This window comes from Scyliorhinus torazame, chromosome 1 (genome assembly GCF_047496885.1).
Source record: "Scyliorhinus torazame isolate Kashiwa2021f chromosome 1, sScyTor2.1, whole genome shotgun sequence".
Lineage (NCBI taxonomy): Eukaryota > Metazoa > Chordata > Chondrichthyes > Carcharhiniformes > Scyliorhinidae > Scyliorhinus > Scyliorhinus torazame.
In genome coordinates this window covers 385,573,507-385,597,530 of record NC_092707.1, presented here as the reverse complement: position 1 = coordinate 385,597,530, position 24,024 = coordinate 385,573,507, and the positions used below count along the sequence as shown (strand labels likewise).

General features: G+C 44.8%; 1 protein-coding gene across 5 annotated transcripts in view; it reads right to left on the bottom strand.

Moving 5' to 3' along the window:
- The window catches only part of sdccag8 (SHH signaling and ciliogenesis regulator sdccag8), a 727,678-nt gene that overhangs the window by 140,015 nt on the left and 563,639 nt on the right, over nucleotides 1-24,024 (bottom strand). For all 5 annotated transcript variants that reach the window (XR_011948390.1, XM_072512651.1, XM_072512625.1 and 2 more), the window contains one exon: nucleotides 17,792-17,923. Coding sequence is in view for 4 of the 5 variants with exons in the window: in XM_072512651.1 (XP_072368752.1) it covers nucleotides 17,792-17,923 (132 nt within the window). In the remaining variant the exon portion in view is untranslated. The remainder of the gene's footprint in view (nucleotides 1-17,791; nucleotides 17,924-24,024) is intronic.

Genomic DNA, 24,024 nt, shown 5'->3' with positions numbered 1-24,024 from the left:
GGTAAAGAAGGCAAATGGTATGTTAGTCTTCATAGAGAGAGGATTCGAGTTCAGGAGCAGGGATGCCTTGATGCAATTGTACAGGGCCTTAGTGAGATCAGTGGTTATCCACATAGCATTTTACAGGCAAACAAATCTTGGATTGCTCCCTGTACACAATTTCCTTTGGTTTATTAGATAAGTATACCCCCATATCTATTGCTTCTACTAATGCCAATGCTTCAGCAGCTAAGGTTCTTTTAACTAACCTTTTTATTTTCTTCGCTTCCCAGGCCAATGGACAACATTTATTATTCTTTCCCACCATGGATATCATAAACCTTGCTGTGTTAGAATATCCACCTGGAAGATTGGAATGTGAAGCATCACTAAAAATGAATAACCTCAACTCTCTGGATCACCCAAGACTGGAAACTTGAGTGTACATTTCTCTGACTTTAATTTCTTTAATGTTTTATTTGCTCTCCGAGTTTTAATGGTAGCATGTTTCATCATAACACTCAGTTCCAATACGTCATAACTAGCGTCAGCGCTAAGTGCACAACCAGTTCAGCTCTCCAATCAAACTTCTTACTTGATCTCTTTCTTCCTTGGATGCAAGTTCCTTTTGTATGGACCTGGCTCAATTTATTAGGATGCAATTGATGTTTTCCCAATAAGACTGCTGATTCAAGATCACTCCTGACTTATTCTGCTTAATTTCTAACCCTATATATTTAAAGGCCCCCAAAGCCTGGCTTCCGAGCTTAAATTGCTTCTTTATTTTATCTATCACCCATTGCTTAACTTCTGCAAAACCTCCCCACAGATATAACGTGCATTATAAAGATGCTGCTAGTTTCACCTTGTGCTACCAATAGAAGATTGCTGGGTCTGTCTTTAGATGAATACAACACAAGCTCACTTTCCTGCAGTAGGGGAGTCCACCCTGATCACAAAGTCTTTCTTCATTACCCTGAGCTGCATGGCATCAGTAAGTACCTTTTCTGAGCGTAATTACCTGTGTAATAAGGTTGGCTGTCCCATGTCTAGTATTTCAGTGTACACACCAAATTCTTTCCAACCTTTTTTTGGGCATCCTTTATCAACTTATTTTCTAATGTTTTGGTGGCCACTAAAACTTCTTCATTACAAGGGCTTCTATGTCTAGTGGCATTCGTAACCTGTTCTACGATTCTTGTTCTTGTCAAACTATAACCTCTACTCAACCTCCTCGCTCTTTCTGGACTAGTGCTACACAATCTCTCCCTTCAGTGACCAGAGTCCCTTTCACAAGCCTGTGATATTTTCCTGGGGCCATGACTACTTTCCGGTCCACTTTCAGAACTTACACTGCAATACCTGGCCTTCCACATATTGAACTCATTTAGCCAAATCGTGGGTTTTACCCTCCTGACCCTGACCTAGCACATTTAGCCAATGTATGTATTTGCCAATGGGTATTCCTCCTCTCCCTATAGTGGTGGCATCCCTCCATACACTGACACCAACTGACATATATGTTACTCTAATGCCAACTTAGGGTGATTGTCCTTTAGAATAAGTAGCCTTATCTTGTGCTTCAGTATCACATTGTTCATATGCTACTATTCTGGCGCAGTGTGGCCATTGGATCGCGTCCATCATATGTGAAGTGCATGATGCCTCTTCACTTTCCATTCCATATTCAAGTTCTGTAAATGTGGAATCAATGCCAATTAGCCTTAAGGAATGTATCCTAACTGGGGCTGGTTTAGCGCAGTGGGCTAAACAGCTGGCTTGTAATGCAGAACAAGGCAAGCAGCATGGGTTCAATTCCCGTACCGGCCACCCTGAACAGGCACCGGAATGTGGCGACGAGGGGCTTTTCACAGTAACTTCATTGAAGCCTATTTGTGACAATAAGCGATTATTATTATTAGCAGTCTGCTGATAGCCATGTTGCGAATTACTGTTTTTCCATCACTGTCTATAACCTTACCATACCCTTACCATTCTTTCTTCTTTTGCAATGTACTATATCCCCTGGATTAAACTGCATTTCTGATGACCTTATGTGGTGCTATAAGGTTCGCCATTTTTTCTCTGAAACCTCAGCTTTGATAAACATCTTTCTTCCTGCATGCAGGGCTTTCAAATCCTCAGAAAAAGTTGACCCAATCATAGGCCCTTCCATGATTTAGGGGTGAGCCCACATCACCAAAGGTATTTTTAAGTTTTTCCCACAAACTAATTGATAGGGACTATAACCCCCAACCATTTGAAGTGAATTATTCGCATGGACTGCCCATGCTAGAGCAGATGTCAGCTTACAGCTTGGTTTGTCAACTAGGATTTTGTGAAGTGGCTCATCAATTACCATGTGATTTCTTTCACAAATCCCATTACTAAATGAATTTCCCGTTGTTGTGTTCATCAGTCTGATGTGCACATTTTCACAAATACTTTTAAATTCATCATTCGCAAATTCCACCCCCTCTCCCCATTGTCAGTTAAGAATTTAGCCAGTGATCCCAGGCCAGTTCCTATCCATTTTCCCATTATCTTGTCCACAATTACTTTTTCTTTACCTATATCTTATTGTTGACAGACTGTATCTAGTTGCCATGTCGATGAAGTGCAAGAGAAATTTTGTCCTAATCCCATACCATCAAGTCCATTGCTACAACTTCATTAATGTGTCTTGCTTCTGCGAGGTATACTATATTTTCTGCATATATTGCATTTCTCACTGATCTCTTCTACATGTTTAGCATATTCATCATCCATTACTGCATCCTTTTTTTGTAATTTAGAGTACCAATTCTTTTTTTTCCAATTAAGCTGCAATTAAGCGTGGCCAATCTACCTTCCCTGCACATCTTAGGGTTTGTGGGGGTGAGACCCATGCAGACACGGGGAGAATGTGCAAACTCCACACGGACAGTGACTCGGGGCTGGGAGCGAACCCAGGTCCTTAGCGCCGTGATTGGATTGGATTTGTTTATTGTCACATGTACCGAGGTACAGTGAAAAGTGTTTTTCTGCGAGCAGCTCAACAGATCATTAAGTACATGAGAAGAAAAGGGAATAAAATAAAATACATAATAGGGCAACACAACATATACAATGTAACTACATAAGCACTGGTATCGGATGAAGCATACAGGGTGTAGTGTTAATGAAGTCAGTCCATAAGAGGGTCATTTAGGAGTCTGGTGACAGTGGGGAAGAAGCTGTTTTTGAGTCTGTTCGTGCGTGTTCTCAGACTTCTGTATTCCTGCCCAATGGAAGAAGTTGGAAGAGTGAGTAAGCTGGGTGGGAGGGATCTTTGATTATACTCCCAGGCAGCGGGAGGTGTAGATGGAGTCAATGGATGGGAGGCAGGTTCGTGTGATGGACTGGGCGGTGTTCACGACTCTCTGAAGTTTCTTGCGGTCCTGGGCCGAGCAGTTGCCATACCAGGCTGTGATGCAGCCCGATAGGATGCTTTCTGTGGTGCATCTGTAAAAGTTGGTAAGAGTCAATGTGGACATGCCAAATTTCCTTAGTTTCCTGAGGAAGTATAGGCGCTGTTGTGCTTTCTTGGTGGTAGCGTCGACGTGGGTGGACCAGGACAGATTTTTGGAGATGTGCACCCCTAGGAATTTGAAACTGCTAACCATCTCCACCTCGGCCCCGTTGATGCTGACAGGGGTGTGTACAGTACTTTGCTTCCTGAAGTCAATTACCAGCTCTTTAGTTTTGCTGGCATTGAGGGAGAGATTGTTGTCGCTACACCACTCCACTAGGTTCTCTATCTCCCTCCTGTATTCGGACTCATCGTTATTCTAGATCCGGCCCACTATGGTCGTATCATCAGCAAACTTGTAGATGGAGTTGGAACCAGGTTTTGCCACGCAGTCGTGTGTGTACAGGGAGTAGAGTAGGGGGCTAAGTACGCAGCCTTGCGGGGTGTCGGTGTTGAGGACTATTGTGGAGGAGGTGTTGTTGTTCATTCTTACTGATTGTGGTCTGTTGGTCAGAAAATCGAGGATCCAGTTTCAGAGTGGGGAGCCAAGTCCTAGGTTTTGGAGCTTTGATATGAGCTTGGCAGGGATTATGGTGTTGAAGGCGGAGCTGTAGTCAATAAATAGGAGTCTAATGTAGGAGTCCTTGTTTTCGAGATGCTCTAGGGATGAGTGTAGGGCCAGGGAAATGGTGTCTGATGTGGACCGGTTGCAGCGGTATGCGAATTGCAGTGGATCAAGGAGTTCTGGGAGTATGGAGGTGATGCGTTTCATGATCAACCTCTCGAAGCACTTCATTACGACTGAAGTCAGGGCCACTGGTCGGTAGTCATTGAGGCACGTTGCCTGGTTCTTCTTTGGTACCGGTATGATGGTGGTCTTCTTGAAGCAGGTGGGGACCTCGGAGTGGAGTAGGGACAGGTTAAAGATGTCCGTGAATACCTCTGCCAGCTGGTCCGCGCAGGCTCTGTGTGCACGACCAGGGATCCCGCCTGGGCCCATCGCCTTCCGAGGGTTCACTTTCAGGAAGGCCAATCTGACTTCGGAAGCTGAGATGGTGGGTATGGGTGAATTATGGGCTGCTGGGGCACTCGCCAGCGGATTGTTGGTTACCTGCTCGAACCTGAGACAGCAGTGCTAACCACTGTGCCACCGTACACTCCTGCATCTTTTAGTAGAATTTTTAAACCTATGGCAAGATGGATGGGGACGCAGCAGATGTAGTTTCAAAACAATTTGCCCTTTAAAAAAATTTTTTTTTTTTAATTTAAAACAAATTTGTAACATTTACAGAGAGAGAAAAAGGCCCTATGCAAAGAGCCTTAACATAGTGAAAACGAACAGTGGGAAAGAATAAGCATATTAATAAGGCACTTCCCCTGTCAGCTCCGTTTGCTCATGCCACACGTGTTCAACAAAACTAACGTGGCTCTAACCCACCCCCATCGGGTGCTGCTGCTGTTGGTTTCCTGCGCTGTTCCCTGAGAGTCTGCAAGCTACTTTCTCACCCGGGGGAATCCCTGGTCACCCCCCTTGCCCACTTAAGTCTCCTCTGCTCTACTTCTCAGCTGCCCCCCCTACCCCGCCCTCCCCTGTGCCCCGAGGCCTGACCTGCCAAGTCATCCCTGCACTTGGCCCTAGCCCGCCCCTGCTCCTACTCTTTGCCTTTTCTTTTTAACTCATACCCATTATATCATCATACTTCTTTAACATTGTGATTCAAAATGCTTAAGGGACAGACTAATATCCCCATTGAGTAAACTCCAAATCTACAGATTTCCCAAAAACAATTGCCTGAGGCTGGATTCTTTCGCCCCGTCCGCTGCAAGAACGCCAAGGGCGAGATGCTGGAAATGGAAAAATCCATTGACGTTGAGCGCGATTCTCCAGTCTCCGAGCGAACCCCTTATCATGTTCCATGGGCGGAATTCTACCCCCACGCCGGATGGGAGAATCGCCCTGGCAGTGCATGAGTCCCGCCACGCCGCCCCGACGCCCGCGATTCTCTCACCCCCCCGCCCCACCGGCGCGCCGCGAATCACGGCTGGCCGCTGGGAGAATCGCCGCTTGCCGTTGGTAATGGGCGAGCGCCGATTCTCCGGCCCAGATGGGCCGAGCGGCCTGCCCAACACGACAGGTTCCCGCCAGCGCCATCCACACCTGGTCGCTGCCGGCGGGAACAGCGTGGGAACACTGGGGGGGGGGGCGGCCTGTGGGGGGGGGGTTCCTGCACCGGGGGGGGCTCAAAAGGGTTCTGGCCCGCGATCGGTGCCCACCGATCGGCAGGCCGGCCTCTCTGAAGGAGGACCTCCTTTCCTCTGCTGCCCAGCAAGATCCATCCACATCTTCTTGTGGGGCGGCCGCAGGGAGAATGGCAACCGCGCATTCGCGGGTTGGCGCTGGCCAACCCGCGCATGCGCGGGTGACATCATTTATGCGGCGCCGCTTTTACATGACGCCAAGACCCGGCGCGCGTAAATGATGCGGCGCCGCTCCTAGCCCCCCTGGGGCGGGAGAATAGGGGGCTGGGAACGGCCTCCCACGCCGGAGTAAAACACTCCGGTTTTCACTCCGGCGTCGGGACTTAGTCTCCAGGGGCGAAATTCTCCTACCCGCCCCGCCACATTTCTGCGCTGACCGGCCGGCGGGAGTCTCCGTAACACCGGCCGGTCAATGGGGTTTCCCATTGTGGGGCAGCCCCACGCCGTCGGGAAACCCCCGGGCGCCGGCAGAACGGAGACTCCCGCCGGCGGAGAATGACGCCCCTGATGTTAGAATTGCGCCCCATATCTAATTTCATTTGAGTCTTTTTCACAGATGGTTTACTCAATGGTAAGGGAATTTCATTAAGTACTACATCTGTGCTGATATCATCACCACTCTCTTTAGTGATTTTAATGTGTTCTCATCCCTGACTTTGAAGTAAATAGAGCTTTCATATTTCTTCACCCGACATCATTTTTTACCATTTAGAGAATCCAGGTGGCACTTTAACCAATCTAACCAATAACATACTATGGACGTACACCCACTGTCTAGTACAGCACAATTGAATGAGTTTGCCAAAAGCAAACCCATCACCGGACTAAAGCCACTGGTGATCAGTACAATTCCTTCTGACTGATCAGTATCACCATCTACCCCGTCCAATCCTTCATTGTCATTTCAAAAGCACTGTTATTCCACTTTGGATGATTCATCGCATAATGATATTTCTGGTCACATCTGAAGCACCTTTATATCATTCCTCTGTATTTTCTGGGTTCATTCTCTTACCATTGTTTAGCAATTCCTGTCATCTGTTAGAGCCACCAAAAGGGTCTTTGTCCTCATTTATTTTGTTTGTGGTTCTCTTTTGTATTTCACCCCATGCCTAAACTGTCCCAAAATTTTCCAACTTTTGTATTACCGCTGAATGTTCCAGTGGTGCCAGGAAAATGGCTGGAAATGAATGTTTTCTCAGAATATTTTTATAGCTTCAGACATCTGTTCCAAAAGCATATCTCTTTCTGAGAATATAACTCCAGTCAAGACCAGGAACCTATTCATGTTCGATACTTAAGCACAATCCAACAATTTGAAGGCAATCACTGAATTAGGATCATCAAATAGAATTTATGCAATCTCTTATTTAACCTGTTAAATTCCATGATATATTCTTCCATGGAATAACCAATTAGTCTTCTAAATTTCCAGAATCTTCTGAACATGATTCCTCATATGCATTTACATTTTGTCCATAAATTTTAAGGATTTATCTAAATTTTCCTCAGTGTTCAATGACGGGATCATGGGCGGGATTCTCCCCTACCCGGCAGGGCGGGGGATCCCAGTGCCGAGGAGTGGCGTGAACCACTCCGGCGTCGGGCTGCCCCAAAAGGTGCGGAATCCTCCGCACCTTCAGGGGCTAGGCCCGCCCCGGAGTAGTTTGCGCCCCGCCGGCCGGCGGGAAGGGGGCTTGGCGCCATGCCAACCGGCGCTGAAGGGCCTCTGCCGGCCAGCGCGAGTTGGCACATGCGCGGGTGCGCCAGCGTGTGCTGGCGTCATCCCTGCGCATGCGCAGAGGGCTATGTTTCCGCACCAGGAATGGCAGACCGGTACAGCCTCCGGTGCGGAAGAATAGAGTGCCCTCACGGCACAGGCCCGCCCGCGGATCGGTGGGCCCCGATCGCGGGCCAGGCCACCGTGGGGGCAACTCCCGGGGCTAGATCCCCCTGCGCCCCCCCAAGAACCCCAGAGGCCACCTGCGCCACCAGGTCCCGCCGGTAAGGACCTACTCCAATTTACGCCGGGGGGAACTGGCAAAAGATGGGTGGGACTTCGGCCCATCACGGGCTGGGGAATTCGGGCAGCCCCGGGGCCCATTGAGTCGTGCCAAACCCTGCCATTCTCTGAGGCCGGTGGCACGACTCACGCTGGGCCGATTTTTGGGGGGCCGGAGAATTTGGAGGACGGCGGGGGCGGGATTCACTCTGATCCCCGGTGATTTTCCGGCCCTGCGGGGGGTCGGAGAATCCCGCCCCAGATCTTGCATTTTCTTTGGTAAGGATTTAACCCGTGTCCACATATCCACTTCATTCATCCAATGGTCATAAGGTTCAGCTTCACAGAACAATGACGGAAAATCATACTCTGATCCTTTACACTTGGTTTCAACCAATCTCCTCAAAAGTAACTCCAATAACAATCTTCTGTCTGAAAAGGTACAAGGGGCGCGATTCTCCACTCCCACGCCGGTTGGGAGAATCGCTTGGGCCGCCAAAATTTCCGGGTACGCCGGTCCGACGCCCTCCCGCGATTCTCCCAAGCGGCGGGAAGAGTTTCGCGGGCCGCAGGCCGGAGAATCGCCGGAGACACCCAAAATGGCGATTCTCCGGCACCCCTGCTATTCTGAGGCCCGGATGGGCCGAGCGGCCAGGCCAAAACGGCGGGTTCCCCCCGGCGCCATCCACACCTGGTCGCTGCAGTCGTGGGCGGTGCGTGAACGCTGGGGGGCGGCCTGTGGGGGGCGCGAGGGGCCCACCGATCGGCGGGTCGTCCTCTCTGAAGGAGGACCTCCTTCCTTCCGCGGCCCCTCAAGATGCGCTGGCCAACCCGCGCATGCGCGGATGACGTCCGTTATGCGGCGCCGGCCGCGTCATCTATGCGGCGCCGCTTTTACGCGGGCGACAAGGCCTGGCGCGTGTAGATGATGTGGCCCGATACTGGCCCATTGTCAGGGCCTGAATCGGTTGGGACCGAAGCCGTTCCGCGCCGTCATGAACCTCGACGGCGTTCACAACGGCGCGGCCACTTCGGCGTGGGAGTGGAGAATCCCGCCCCTTAGTTTTCAATCTTCACCGTTAGGCCAACCATCCTCTGCTACCAATGTTTCCTGGATCTATGCTGGTTGGTGAAGTTAAAACGAAAACACAGCTGCTTTCTTTGCTGGAAAGAGCTTATTGACTTAGTTCACAGTCAAAAACAAACACTACTCCAAACCTCCAGTGTCTCAGCTATCCCCACTGAGAGGCTACAAATACACAATACCTGTTTAACAATGTAATTGCCATTAAACTTTAACAGCGTAATTAATAAGGCATTGACATACATGACAGTACCTAAGCATCAGTGTAGTGTTGGACAGAGCCAGAAAGCAGAAGTAAGCATGGAGACAGTTTCTACCTTGGATCTACCAATGTATATAATTTCTCACAGTTAATAAATACTTATTGTTAATCTAAGCCTACAAATATCTTAATAAGACCTACTGAACTTTGCCCAACACCTTACAACAGGGTCTTGCAAAAAACAAATACAAATTAAGGAACAGCCTTGGAAAGCAATTGAGGTTAAGCCTTGTAATCAGTGCTCAGGCAAAAAAAAGTTAGCCAAGCATCCCAGAGGAAGACAAAACTGTCTCGTACTACAGCAGTCAATCCAACTGAAACACAGAGGTCATACATTAGGCTCATATAACAGTTAAATGCTGGAGACTTATCAATGACACATTGAGTACAAACCATAAACTTAGGCATGCCTTACTGCTCTTTAATCTTGGTAATTGAGCATTCCACTGTGATACTGTTATTACTGATGTAGCCAGTTAAAATGGCTAACTACCGATTAGAATGGCCAAACACTGATCTAAAATGGCAAACGGAAGAGTCTGATGGGAAAATCAGCCAACAGGACTCAAACAAGGCAGCTGCAGGTAAAACTGTGTATTCGCCTCTGGGGAGGCCAGACAGAATCAATACCTGCAGCCATCAGCATAACAACACACCAGCCACCTGAATATTAAGTAGCAATCCCCGGGAACAATGTGCAACAAATTAGACACACAAAGCCAACCCAGACTTTTCGGTGCCAGCAGGAGCCTATACAAAGAGAGGTGAACGACCACCCCAAAACCGCCCATCGATCAAGGAATCGCTCCAGCATTGGAGAATATCGAACCAAGTGATTGGGACGAAGTCCAATCACTTGGAACCAGGTACAGGATCCGCCCCGAAAGGCGGGAAGCCCCTGGGGACTATAAGAATAGAGTCCAAGTTCAAATCGGCCCTTCTTCTCCTCTCTCCATCCTTCGAGACCCTTCTGCTGACCTTCTGCAACAGCCGCTAAAATCGTAAGTCTTACTTCAACGCTCGCTACGAGATAGACGCTCCTGGCTATCGACCTGTACCAGCTTTGAATCCCGCAGGCTCAGAACCCATACGAAAGGCCATTCGTTTCCCTGACCTGGTGGCCATTTCCAAAGTTAAGTATTGGCCTGTTAGTTGTAGGAAGTAGCTTAGAAGTAGAATTAATGTATAAGTATTGATTACTGTATATAATAAATGTGCGTTGATTTAACTCTTACTATCGGTGTGTTGGATTATTGATCATTATTCGGACTTGAACCACGTGGCGGTATCAGAAAGATACCTGGCGACTCAAGAGCAAAGGTGATAGAACAAGAGCAATTAAACTAAGGCTAAAACGAGCAACACAGAAAACAGAGTTAAAGCTGACATATTATAATACACTTCAGTTTTGTACATTACAACAACATCAAATACACTTCAAAAATACTTTATTGGCCCTGAAGCATTTTGGGGTGTTCTAAGGCCGTGAAAGGTACTTTACAAATGCAAGTTCTATATTTTCCTTTTTTTTCTTTATACCAATGATGATCCACACAGTTGACTAAAAATATATGAACATATGAACAAGTACTCAATGTAATTCTCAAAGCTTAACCCTGCTGATGGTGTTAGTTGTGTTGTCAAAGGTATTGTTTTAAAAAAAGTATTCGTAAATGCATCTTTATCTCAAACTTGATCTGTGACAATTCTGGCAAGTGGCATTTATTTAATTTGATTCACTCAATTTGAATCGCAACGTAGATTGTGTAAATTTAATACAATTTAGCCAAAAGCAAATATATCAAAGTATTAACAAGTAATAAAAAAAACTGAACAGTAAAATAAAATAATTAAAAGTGGTACTGCACAAAACACAAATTCAAATAATAAGCTCTGTAATCATGATTACCTCAACACCAATGCACTATCCAGCATTACATCATAAAGTCTAGACCTAGTAAGGTGGCAGATATAACATTTATTTTGTATTCATTCATGCAATATGGGTGTCATTGGCTAGGCCAGTATTTATTGCCCATCCCTAATTGCCCTTAGGAAAGTGGCGGTGAGCTGGTTTTTGAGCCTCTGCAGTCCATGTGGTATAGGTACACCCACAGTGCTGTTAGAAAGGGAATTCCAGGATTTTGACGCAACAACTGTGAAGAAACGACGCTATGTTTCTAAGTCAGGATGATGAGTGGCTTGGAGGGAAACTTCTAGGTGGTGATGTTCCCATGTGTCTGCTGCCCTTGTCCTGCTAGATGATCGTGGTCGTGTATTTCAAAGGTGCTCTCTAATGAGTCTTGCTGGGTTCTTGTAAATGGTATACACTGCTACCATGGTACATCGGTCGTGGACGGGGTGTATGTTTGTGGAAGGGGTGCCAATTGAGCAGCCTGCTGTGTCCTGGATGGTGTCAAGCTTCTTGAGTGTGTTGGAGCTGCACTCATCCAAGCAGATAGACAGTGTTCCATCACACTCTTGACTTGTGCCTTATAGATGGTGGATAGGCTTCGGGAGTCAGGAGGTGAGTTACTTGCCACAGGATTAGACCATAAGACCATAAGACATAGGATCAGAATTACATCACTCGGCCCATCGAGTCTGCTCCGCCATTCAATCATGGCTGATATGATTCCTAGCCTCTGACCTGCTTTTGTAGCCACAGTGTTTATATGGCTATTCCAGTTCAGTTTCTGTTCAATGTTAACTCTCAAGATGTTGATATTGGGGGATTCAGCACTGGTATGCCATTGAATGTCAAGGACGATAGTTCCATTCTCTCTTGTTGGGAGATGGTCAGTGACTGACACTTGTGTGCTGCAAATGGTACTTGCCATTTATCAACCCAAGCCTGGATATTGTCCAGGTTGTGCTGCATTTGGACAAGGACTGCTTCAGCAATTGAGGAGTCGTGAATGTCGTTGAACATTGTGCAGTCATCAGGAAACATCCCCACTTATGACCTTATGAAGAAAGAAAGTCAATGATGAAGCACCTGAAGATGGTTGGGCCAAGGATACCAACCTGATGAACTTAATGCAGATGTGAAGAATGGACATCATGCAGTGAATAAGTAAACTTGACAAAACATTTTATTATTTTCTCTTTGTTAATTTCTATATGAAAGCTTTTAGTTTTTAAATAATTCATAGCAGATTGAAAAATGTGGTTGTATTTCTCATCAATCTGAACAGAATGCTTACGATGGAGTAGATTATTATATCCCTAATTGGGCTGCAGTTGAATCCTGATTAATGAATCACAAGCTTGCCAAAAATTTTTACATTTGGATCAGAGTGATGTGTAAAGATCTCTATAGACTGTTTGTAAGGAAAACAACCAGCTCATAATACTTGAATCCCATCCAACTACACTACTCCTGAATTTGAATGGAAATACTTTGCCCTTTCCACAGCAGTATGGAAAAGGTGGCTTAAATCTGGAAGAACAACAGCACTCAAATGCGCAGCAACCGCAAATTCAGAAAATTAGATTTGCTCAGAAAAGATTGCTAATTGGGTGAGCAATGTATAGTTTTATATCAGCGATCACTGGCTTATGAAAAATTGTGTTCAATCTGACCATATAAGAACATAAGAACTAGGAGCAGGAGTAGGCCATCTGGCCCCTCGAGCCTGCTCCGCCATTCAATGAGATCATGGCTGATCTTTTGTGGACTCAGCTCCACTTTCCGGCCCGAACACCATAACCCTTAATCCCTTTATTCTTCAAAAAACTATCTATCTTTATCTTAAAAACATTTAATGAAGGAGTCTCAACTGCTTCACTGGGCAAGGAATTCCATAGATTCACAACCCTTTGGGTGAAGAAGTTCCTCCTAAGCTCAGTCATAAATCTACTTCCCTTTATTTTGTGGCTATGCCCCCTTGTTCTGCTTTCACCCACCAGTGGAAACAACCAGCCCGCATCTATCCTATCTATTCCCTTCATAATTTTATATGTTTCTATAAGATCCCCCTGCATCCTTCTAAATTCCAACGAGTACAGTCCCAGTCTACCCAACCTCTCCTCATAATCCAACCCCTTCAGCTCTGGGATTAACCTAGTGAATCTCCTCTGCACACCCTCCAGTGCCAGTACATCCTTTCTCAGGTAAGGAGGCCAAAACTGAACACAATACTCCAGGTGTGGCCTCACTAACACCTAATACAATTGCAGCATAACCTCCCTAGCCTTAAACTCTATCCCTCTAGCAATGAAGGACAACACTCCATTTGCCTTCTTAATCACCTGTTGCACCTGTAGACCAACGTTTTGCGACTCATGCACTAGCACACCCAGGTCTCTCTGCACAGCAGCATGTTTTAATATTTCATCATTTAAATAATAATCCCTTATTATGTGATATAGGCATCACAGAGCATGTGCACTACGCTAAGCATAATTCATAACTATACTGAACAAAAATAGTGTTCTGTTCCATTGTACAAATTTTTTTATTTTGCTATAGGAATTAATCGCTTCCATTCAATCAAAATGTACATGGATCTTAGCAAGGTGTTTGACAAGTTTCCACATGGCAGATCTGTCAAAAAAGTAAAAGCCCATGGGATACAGGCAAAGTGGCAAATTGGATAAAAAGTTGGCTTAGTAACAATAAACAAAGGGTAATGGTCGATCGCTGCCCTTGCAAATGGAAAGTTGTTTCAGGTGATGTTCCACAGGCTCGGTGTCGGGACCCTTACTGTTTGTGTCATATATTATTGATTTGGACGTGAACGTCGGGGGTGGGGGGGCATGATTGGGAAATTTGCAGGCGACACAAAGATTGGCCGAGTGGTGGACAGTGTAGAGGATAGCTATAATCTCCAAAATTATATAAATATATTGGTGGAGTGGGCGATAAAGTGGCAGATGAAATTTAACACAGAGAAGTGTGAGGTCATGCATTTAGGGAGGTCAAACAATTATAGGGAGTACCCAATAAATGGGAATATACTGAGAGGGGTAGCACATAGCACTGTTGTTTCACAGCTCCAGGGTCCCAGGTTTGATTCCCGGCTTGGGTCACTGCCTGTGTGGAGTCTGCATGTTCTCCCCATGTCTGCGTGATCCGGTTTCCTCCCACAAGTCCCGAAAGACGTGCTGTTAGGTAATATGGACATTCTGAATTCTTCCTCCCTGTACCTGAACAGGCGCCGGAGTGTGTGACTAGGGGCTTTTCACAGTAACTTTATTGCAGTGTTAATGTGGGCCTACTTGTGACAATAAAGATAATTATTATGAAGTGAGTGATATTGGCGTACAAGTACACAGGTCACTAAAGGCAGTTGTTCAAGTAGACATGGTGATAAACAAAGTATATGGAATGCTCTCCTTCATTGGCAGATGTATAGAATATAAAAATAAGGATATCACATTGGAATTGTATAAAACACTGATCAGGCCACAACTGGCATATTGTGTGCTGTTCTGGTCACGTTATTGAACAAAGAACAAAGAAAAGTATAGCACAGGAACAGGATCTTCGGCCCTCCAAGCCTGTGCCGACCATGCTGCCCGTCTATACTAAAATCTTCTACACTTTCGGGGTCCGTATTCCTCTATCCCCATCCTATTCATGTATTTGTCAAGATGCCCCTTAAACGTCACTATCGTCCCTGCTTCCATCACCTCCTCCGGCAGCGAGTTCCAGGCACCCACTACCCTCTGTGTAAAAAAACTTGCCTTGTACATCTCCTCTAAACCTGCCCCTCACACCTTAAACCTATGCCCCCTAGTAATTGACCCCTCTACCCTGGGAAAAAGTCTCTGACTATCCACTCTGTCTATGCCCCTCATAATTTTGTTGACCTCTATCAGGTCGCCCCTCAACCTCCGTCATTCCAGTGAGAACAAACCAAGTTTATTCAACCTCTCCTCATAGCTAATGCCCTCCATACCAGGCAACATCCTGGCAAATCTCTTCTGCACCCTCTCTAAAACCTCCACATCCTTCTGGTAGTGTGGCGATCAGAATTGAACACTATACTCCAAGTGTGGCCTAACTAAGGTTCTATACAGCTGCAACATTTTGCCAATTTTTATACTCAATGCCCCGGCCAATGAAGGCAAGCATGCCATATGCCTTCTTGACTACCTTCTCCACCTATGTTGCCCCTTTCAGTGACCCGTGGACCTGCACACCTAGATCTCTCTGACTGTCAATACTCTTGAGGGTATCCAATCAGAAAAGCACCCTTCCATTGCTACTCTCTGCCTTCTACGACCTAGCCAGTTCTGTATCCATCTTGCCAGCTCACCTCTGATCCGGTGTGACTTCACCTTTTGTACCAGTCTGCCATGAGGGACCTTGTCAAAGGCCTTACTGAAGTCCATGTAGACAATATGCACTGCCCTACCTGCATCAACCATCTTTGTGACCTCTTCGAAAAACTCTATCAAGTTAGTGAGACACGGGCTCTCCGTCACAAAACCATGCTGCCTCTCACTAATACGTCCACTTGCTTCCAAATGGGAGTATATCCTGTCTCGAAGAATTCTCTCCAGTAATTTCCCTACCACTGACGTATGGCTCACTGGCCTGTAGTTCCCTGGATTATCCTTGCTACCCTTCTTAAACAAAGGGACAACATTGGCTATTCTCCAGTCCTCCGGGACATCGCCTGAAGACAGTGAGGATCCAAAGATTTCTGTCAAGGCCTCAGCAATTTCCTCTCTTGCGTCCTTCAGTATTCTGGGGTAGATCCCATCAGGCCCTGGGGACTTATCTACCTTAATATTTTTCAAGACGCCCAGCACCTCTTCTTTTTGGATCTCTATGTGACCCAGGCTATCTACACACCCTTCTCCAGACTCAACATCCACCAATTCCTTCTCTTTGGTGAATACTGCAAAGTATTCATTTAGTACCTCGCCCATTTCCTCTGGCTCCACACATAAGATTCCCTCCCCTGTCCTTCAGTGGGCCAACCCTTTCCCTGGCTACCCTCTTGCTTTTTATGTACGTGTGGATTTTCCTTAACCCTATTTGCCAATGACTTTTTTGACCCCTTTTAGCCCTCCTGACTCCTTCCTTAAGTTCTTTCCTACTTTCCTTATATTCCACATAGGCTTCGGCTGTTCCCAGCCTTCCAGCCCTGACAAATGCATCCTTTTTCTTTTTGACGAGACCTACAATATCACTCGTTATCCAAGGTTCCCGAAATTTGCCATATTTATCCTTCATCCTCACAGGAACATGCCGGCCCTGAATTCCTTTCAACTGACATTTGAAAGCCTCCCACATGTCAGGTGTTGATTTACCCTCAAACGTCCGCCCCCAATCTAGGTTCTTCAGTTCCTGCCTAATACTGTTATAATTAGCCTTCCCCCAATTTAGCACATTCATCCTTGGACCACTCTTATCCTTGTCCACCAACACTTTAAAACCTACTGAATTGTGGTCACTGTTCCCGAAATGCTCCCCTACTGAAACCTCTATCACCTAGATGGGCTCATTCCCCAAAACCAGTATAGCCCTTTCCCTAGTTGGACTACCTACATGTTGCTTTCAGAAGCCCTCCTGAATGCTCCTTACAAACTCTGCCCCGTCCAAGCCCCTAGCACTAAGTGAGTCCCAGTCAATATTGGGGAAGTTAAAGTCTCCCATCACAACAACCCTGTTGCTTTTACTCTTTTCCAAAATCTGTCTACCTATCTCCTGCTGGCTGTTGGGAGGCCTGTAGTAAACCCCCAACATTGTGACTGTACCCTTCTTATTCCGGATCTCTACCCATATAGCCTCGCTGCCCTCTGAGGTGTCCTCCCGCAGTACAGCTGTGGTATTCTCCCAAACCAGTAGCGCAACTCCTCCACCCCTTTTACCTCCCCCTCTATCCCACCTGAAACATCTAAAACCTGGAACGTTTAGCTGCCAATCCCCTTGTTCCTTCAACCAGGTCTCTGTAATGACACAACATCATAGTTCCAAGCCCTAATCCAAGCTCTAAGTTCATCTGCCTTACCCGTTATACTACTTGCATTAAAACATAAGCACTTCAGGCCACCAATCCCGCTGTTTTCAGCAACATCTCCCTGTCTGCTCTTCCTCAGAGACATACTGGCCCTATTCCCTAGTTCTCCTTCAATGCTTTCATCTTCTGACCTATTGCTCCGGTACCCACCCCCCCTGCTGTACTAGTTATTGCTCTGGAGAGAGTGCACAAGAGGTTTACAAGAATGTTGCCAGAGTTAGAAAAGTGTGGTTATGAGGAGAGATTGGATAGGTTATTTTCCTTGGAACAAAGGAGTGACTTAATTGTGATGGGTGACTTAATTGAGGTATACAAAATTATGATGGGAAATTAAAGAGTGGTCAGGATAAAATGGTTTCCCTTGGTGGAGAATTCTAGAACAAAGGGACAAGATAAGTGGCAGAAGATATAGAGAGGAAATGAGGGAGAACTTTTTTATATGCAGAGGGTAGTGGGAGCTGGAATTTGCTGCCCAAGTTGGTGGTGGAGGCAGAGACACTAAACTCTTTAAAAAAGTATCTGGATCTGCACCTTAAGTGCTGTAAGCTACAGGGTTATGGACCGCGTGCAAGAAGATTGAATTAGAAAGGGCATTTGCATGTCCTTGGGCTGGTATGGACAAGATGGGCAGAGTGGCCTCCTTCTGTGCTGTAACTTATCTATGGTTCTAAAATAGAGAAAGTACTGGTAAAGAAATTCAAGAACACTCAACAGATAGTAAGTGAATGCTCCATACCTCTGTTTCATCCTCTCATGCATTGTTCCATGCTGGATACACTGGTTTTCCATTTCATCATTTCTTGCTTGGAGTTTCTCTATTCTTTCCTGCAAATACTCTTTATCCTGGCAAAGTTGGCCAATCTCTGATCTGCAATATATAATATTACAGGTGGAATAGTTGAGGAAAGACCAAATGCAATAAAGAAACATTGCATGAGAAAAACAAAGATAATACCTGACAATGTGCAAATCTATTGAATGGAAAGAGGCAAGGGTGATGAATAAGAATGTTAATTATTAATTAGTCATGAACAAAATTTCCAACTCCAAAATGCAAAGTCACAAATAACATTCTCTGTGACTATAACAGTCGTTTGTTAATCCTTCTCAAGCTCTCTGCAGCCTTTGACTTGTTTGACCACACTATTCTGAAATGAGAATAGTTTTTCTTGACAAAAAAGGCAACATTTGACCAAGTACAGCTGGAAGGAGTTCTTGCAAAACTGAAATCAATTCGTGTATATGGAAAACTCTCTGGTGGCTGAAATTGCACCTGAAGGTGATGTGGTTGTTGGAGTTTGAATGTCATAGCCCCAGGCCATCAGTGCAAGACTGTCTATGGGCTGCTACATTAAAAATGTAAATATCGCCACAGTCCCAGAGGAGCATAAGCTGCTCTCCAAGAGCTGACTGGTGGTGATTTAACCTGAGGGTCACCACACCTCAGGCGAGGGGCAAGGTTGAGAAGGCAGGGCCTTCATGAATAATCACAGCCGGTACGGGAATTTAACCCTCTTGGTGTCTATTATATTATATTACTACTCCTGGTAGCATGTTATATTACGTTGTGTAATATCTTATTACTCATTTGTTTCTTTCCAAGATGGTCCTATACTCGATGTTCATTAACACTCAAAGTCTTCCATTAAAGCAAATGCTGTTTATTGCGTAACGATAACAATTGAACTGTGAGTTTGTGTTCTCTTCAGCAACTAAACTAAAGATTAAATTAACAAGATTAAATATTTATTAACTATGATTAACAACACCTGCACTCTAAGCTATCTGTCTCTACCTCTGGTAGCCACTCCAAACACGAAGAGGCGGGAACTCTCCTTGAGTTTATCTTTTCTACCCATCTGTAGGGCTGCCATCTAGTAGTTATCTGGCTGTTATATCTGTTTATTAACCCTTTACAGACACACAGATATGTAGATCACTACAGTGTCGCTCCGCATCACAGACCAGCAGCCCAGCCAACTGACTTAAACACTTACCCTGATCTCCAATGGTACAAGAGACCAGAATCTTATGTAACTATATATTTAACAGGGGGGAAAAAATGCCAATCATAGAAAAATCTGATGAATCATTCAGCATGTTTGGGTTTGGACTACATAACTTGACTTCTCCCTTTAAAAAAACTGCTGTGGGAGAAATGCTCTCTGGATTTTCTTATCTGTCCCCAACATAGAGACAGTAATCAGTCTGAATACCTGGAAAGGAAACAGCTAGAGTGAAAAATGCTGCAGCAGTTCAAATTATGCAATTATACAAGCCTGTACAAGTATGCAATTTAGATATACAAATTTCTCTGAGATCAAGGAAGGTGAGAATTAAATCAGATAATCCAGCTACAGCTACCAACAGAGAAGATGAATTTACACAGGAACAGAGGATCCAGGAGGAATGCATAGCGCCTCTACAGATGGAAGTTCATAATTCTGAATTCTCAGAAGGCTAACACAACCTTCCAGAGGAGATGAGGAAGCCAGTTCATCCACAGCTGCACGAGGTTTTATAAGTTCTCAAAACAGTGCTAACTATAATCATATAGACTTTAATCTACTCAATAGACTGCTGGCTAGCGAATGCTTTGTCAGATATCGAAAGGAGCCAAATCCTAAATTAACCTCAAAAATTTATATCAATCTCAGAAACTATGAGCAAAAAATAGTTACTGCTGAAACTCTATGTTAATGTTCAAATGCTACTAAATATGATTCTAAAGTTAATAAAAATCATTAATGATTTTGCTGTCTGGAATTTGAAACCAAAGAGAAAATGCTGGAGAATCTCAGCAGGTCTGGCAGCATCTGTCGGGAGAGAAAAGAGCTAGCGTTTTGAGTCCAGATGACCCCCAGATGCTGCCAGATCTGCTGAGATTTTCCAGCATTTTCTCTTTGGTTGCTTTCTGACTTATTTGATAAGCAAGGATTCATTTGTTTACCCAGTAGCTTGCCTAAATACTGATGGGAAGTTGGCAGTGTAATCATTAACATAACTCAAAATAGTTGATAAGAAAATTCATTGAGCCAAGTTTAGGCATCAGCAACTTCTAGGCATAAAATGGGGTGCTAAATTCCCAACTGCTCTGAGATTAAGAACTAGCCACAATATTTTTTGGGTGATCCGGTTAATTTTAAGAACAATGGTAATCTCCCCCAGGATGTTGATGGCGGGGAATTCAGCAACAGTGATGGTTTCCTCCCACACTCCAAAGATGTGTTGGCTAGGTGGATAGGGGGCGTGGACCTAGGTAAGGTGCTCTTTCGGATGGTTGATGCAGATTCAATGGGCTGAATGGTCTCCTTCTGCACTGTAGGGATTCTATGATTTGAAGTCCAAATAAAATACACTATTACTCATTATTCAAGTACGTCCAAACTGTAAGTGGCTTTTTTCTGGAGGGTGGTCTCCATGGTGTTGAGCCCAGCATGATGAAGAACCTTGCTGTTGTGATTCAGCAATAGTATTACCACTGAATGTGAAGGAGAGTGGTTGGATTCTCCCTTGTCCGATATAGTCATTGCCTACAATTGCGTGACATGAATGTCACTTCTCATTTATCAGCCCAAGCCTGATAGTTGTCAAGTCTTGTCGTTTGCGGGAATGCACTGCTTCAGCATCTGAGGAGTTGCAAATGGTACCGAACATTGTGCAATCATGAGGGAACATCTGCGGCGGTATTCTCTGTTCCTGAGACTAAGTGTTGAGCCTGGGGCAGGATTCGCAGAGTCCTACGACAGCAAAACTGGCGCCGCGTCTGCACCAATTCAACGACCATTAAGGGTCGAGCACCAGCGCCACGTGGAACACAATCGATTCCAATGGGAAACATGGTGGGATTCGCTTGATTCGCGATTGACACTCAGGAGGCTGACAAGCTGCAGCTGCATATGCACACTGCACTCCCCAAACACACCATCCCAGCCAACAAGGTGTTAGCAAGGAGAGCAGCACCCCGTTTTACGGACGTCAAGCTTGAGACCCTGCGAGACGCTGTGCAGGAGAGGCGGGCGACCCTGTACCCCTGCCCGGGAAGGAGGCTGTCAGCCACCATCGTTAGCCATGCCTGGGGTCAGGTGCAGAGACTGTAAGCTCTGTCAGCGTCTGGACTGGCCAGAAGTGCTGTAAGAAACTGCACGACCGCCTCAGGGTGCCCAGGGCGAATAGGCAGCATCATGCCCCTGTCACCAAGAGTAATTTTGATAGGTGGATAAGGGCTTTGAAAATAGACCAAACCAGAGTATGAAGCTCTCAGAGAAATTATACTTTTGGAGGAGATTAAAAATTCAATTCCTGATGTAGTGAGAACTCATGTGGAAGAGCAGAGGGTTAAAACTGCGAGATTAGCAGCAGAAATGGCAGATGATTATGAATTAGTTCATAAGTCAAAGCTTGGTTTCTGACATAATGTTTCAGCCTGTGAGGGATAGAAACTGAGGACATGAGAAATACTCAAGTGGTAAAAGTAAATGTGATCTGATGGGAGACAATAAAGAGAGTGTACCTCAGACTAAAAAAGTAATCCAGGAGGGTGGAAAAGAAATGAAAAGTTTCAAATGTTTTCACTGTAATAAACTAGGCCATGTAAAGTCACAGTGTTGGTGGTTGAAGAAAAGCACTGGGAAGGCTGATGTGGTAAAACAGGATAAGACAGTGGGGTTTGTTAGAGTGGGAAAGGAAAGCCCAAGGGAAGTGAAGGAGGTGCAAAAGATTGTACAGACTGATCGAGAGGTGATTGATAAGAAGGTGCAAGATCCCTTTAAATAATTTACTTGTGTGGATAAAGTTTACTCATGTGTATCAGGAGGAGTAGGTAAAGAAGTCATAATTTTAAGAGATATGGGAGCAAGTCAATTTTTAACAGTAAGAGATGAGGAGTTATGTAGTTTGGGAAGAATGTTGCCAGAAAAGGTGGTAATATGTGGAATTCAGGATGAGAGAAGTAGTGTTCCATTATATAAGGTAAGGTTGGAAAGTCCAGTGAAGAATGGTGAAGTGGTTGTAGGAGTAATAGAGAAACGATCTTGTCCAGGAATACAATTTCTCTTGGGTAATGATATAGCTGGATCGCAGGTGGGAGTGATACCTACTGTGGTTGATAAGCCAGTGAAAAATCAGAAACTGAAGTGTTGAAGGACGAATATACTGGGATTTTTCCGGATTGTGTAGTAACAAGGTCGTAAAGTCACAGGTTAAGACAAGAGGAGAAATCAAAGAGTGAAGATCAAGTTGAAGTTCAATTATCAGAAATGATTTTTGATCAGATGTTTGGAAAAGAACAAGAACAGGTGGAGGATGAGGCGGATATTTTTAGTTCAGGAAAATTGGGGGAGTTACAACAAAAAGATGTAGAAATAAAACGGATGTATCAGAAAGCATACACGGAAGAGGAATCTGCGTGTATACCAGTGTGTTATTACCGTGAAAGTGATGTCTTGATGAGAAAATGGAGACCTTTTCATATGCAGGCGGATGAAAAGTGGGCAGAAGTTCATCAAGTAGTATTGCCGGTAGGGTGTTGAAAGGAGGTGTTGTGAGTTGCACATGAGGTACCAGTGGGAGGTCATTTGGGAATAAGGAAAACTCAAGCTAAAATCTAGAAACATTTTTATTGGCCTGGACTACATAAAGATGTAGTTGAATTTTGTCAATCATGTCACACATGTCAAGTGATAGGGAAACCAGAAGCAGTGATAAAACCAGCGTCCTTAATACCCATTCCAGCATTTGAGGAACCTTTTACAAGGTTCCTAATTGATTGCGTAGGACCACTTCCGAAAACGAAAAGTGGAAATCAATATCTTTTGACGATAATGGATAGGTCTACTAGGTTTCCAGAGGCCATTCCAGTACCTAATATTACAGCTAAAAAGATTGTGGAGGAGTTATTTAAATTCTTTACGAGATATGGTCTACCCATAGAAATACAATCGGATCAAGGATCAAATTTTACCTCAAAGTTATTCAAAGAAGTTATGGATAGCTTAGGAATAAGATAATTTCAATCAACTGCGTACCATCCAGAATCGCAGGGAGCGTTAGAAAGTTGGCATGAGACATGAAAGACAATGTTGAGGGCTTATTGTCAAGATTATCCAGAGGATTGGGATAAAGGAATTCCTTTCGTACTGTTTCCAATTAGAGATGCACCTAATGAGTCAACCAAATTTAGTCCTTTTGAACTAATTTTTGGTCATGAGGTAAGAGGACCGCTTAAATAGATTAATGAAAAATTAGTGGGTGAGAAATCGGAAATTACATTATTGGATTACGTGTCAAATTTTAGGGAACGATTAAATAGAGCAGGTGAATTTGTTAGACAACATTTGAAAGTTGCACAAAATGTGATGAAACGGGTCGCGGACAAGAAATCCAAAGTTCGTAGTTTTGCCAGTGGAGATAAAGTTTTTGTGTTGTTACCAGTGGTCGGTAAACCTTTAAAAGCTAGGTTTTGTGGACATTATCAGATTGAAAGGAAATTAAGTGAGGTGAATTATGTGGTAAAAACACCAGATACAAGGAAGACTCACCGAGTGTGTCATGTGAATATGCTTAAAAGGTACTTTGAAAGGGAAGGAGAGAAAAAGGAGGAGGTTTTAATGATTCTAACTCAAAGTGACGAACCAAATCCAGATGACTGTGAATTTGACATACCTCAAATTAAATTGGAAAATGAGGATATTCTTAAAAATTGGGATAAATTGTTGAGTTACCTTCCAGAGGAAAAACAAACTGACCTGAAAGAGTTATTGATATCACATGGGCAAGTTTGTGGAGATAAATTGGGAAGTACTAAAATGGCTATGCATGATGTAGATGTGGGAAATGCTGTTCCAATCAAACAACATCCATATAGACCTAATCCTTTAAAATCGGCACAGGTTAACAAAGAGATTGAGAGTATGCTTAAAAATGGCATAATTGAAGTGGGTTGCAGCCAATGGAGCTCACCCATAGTGA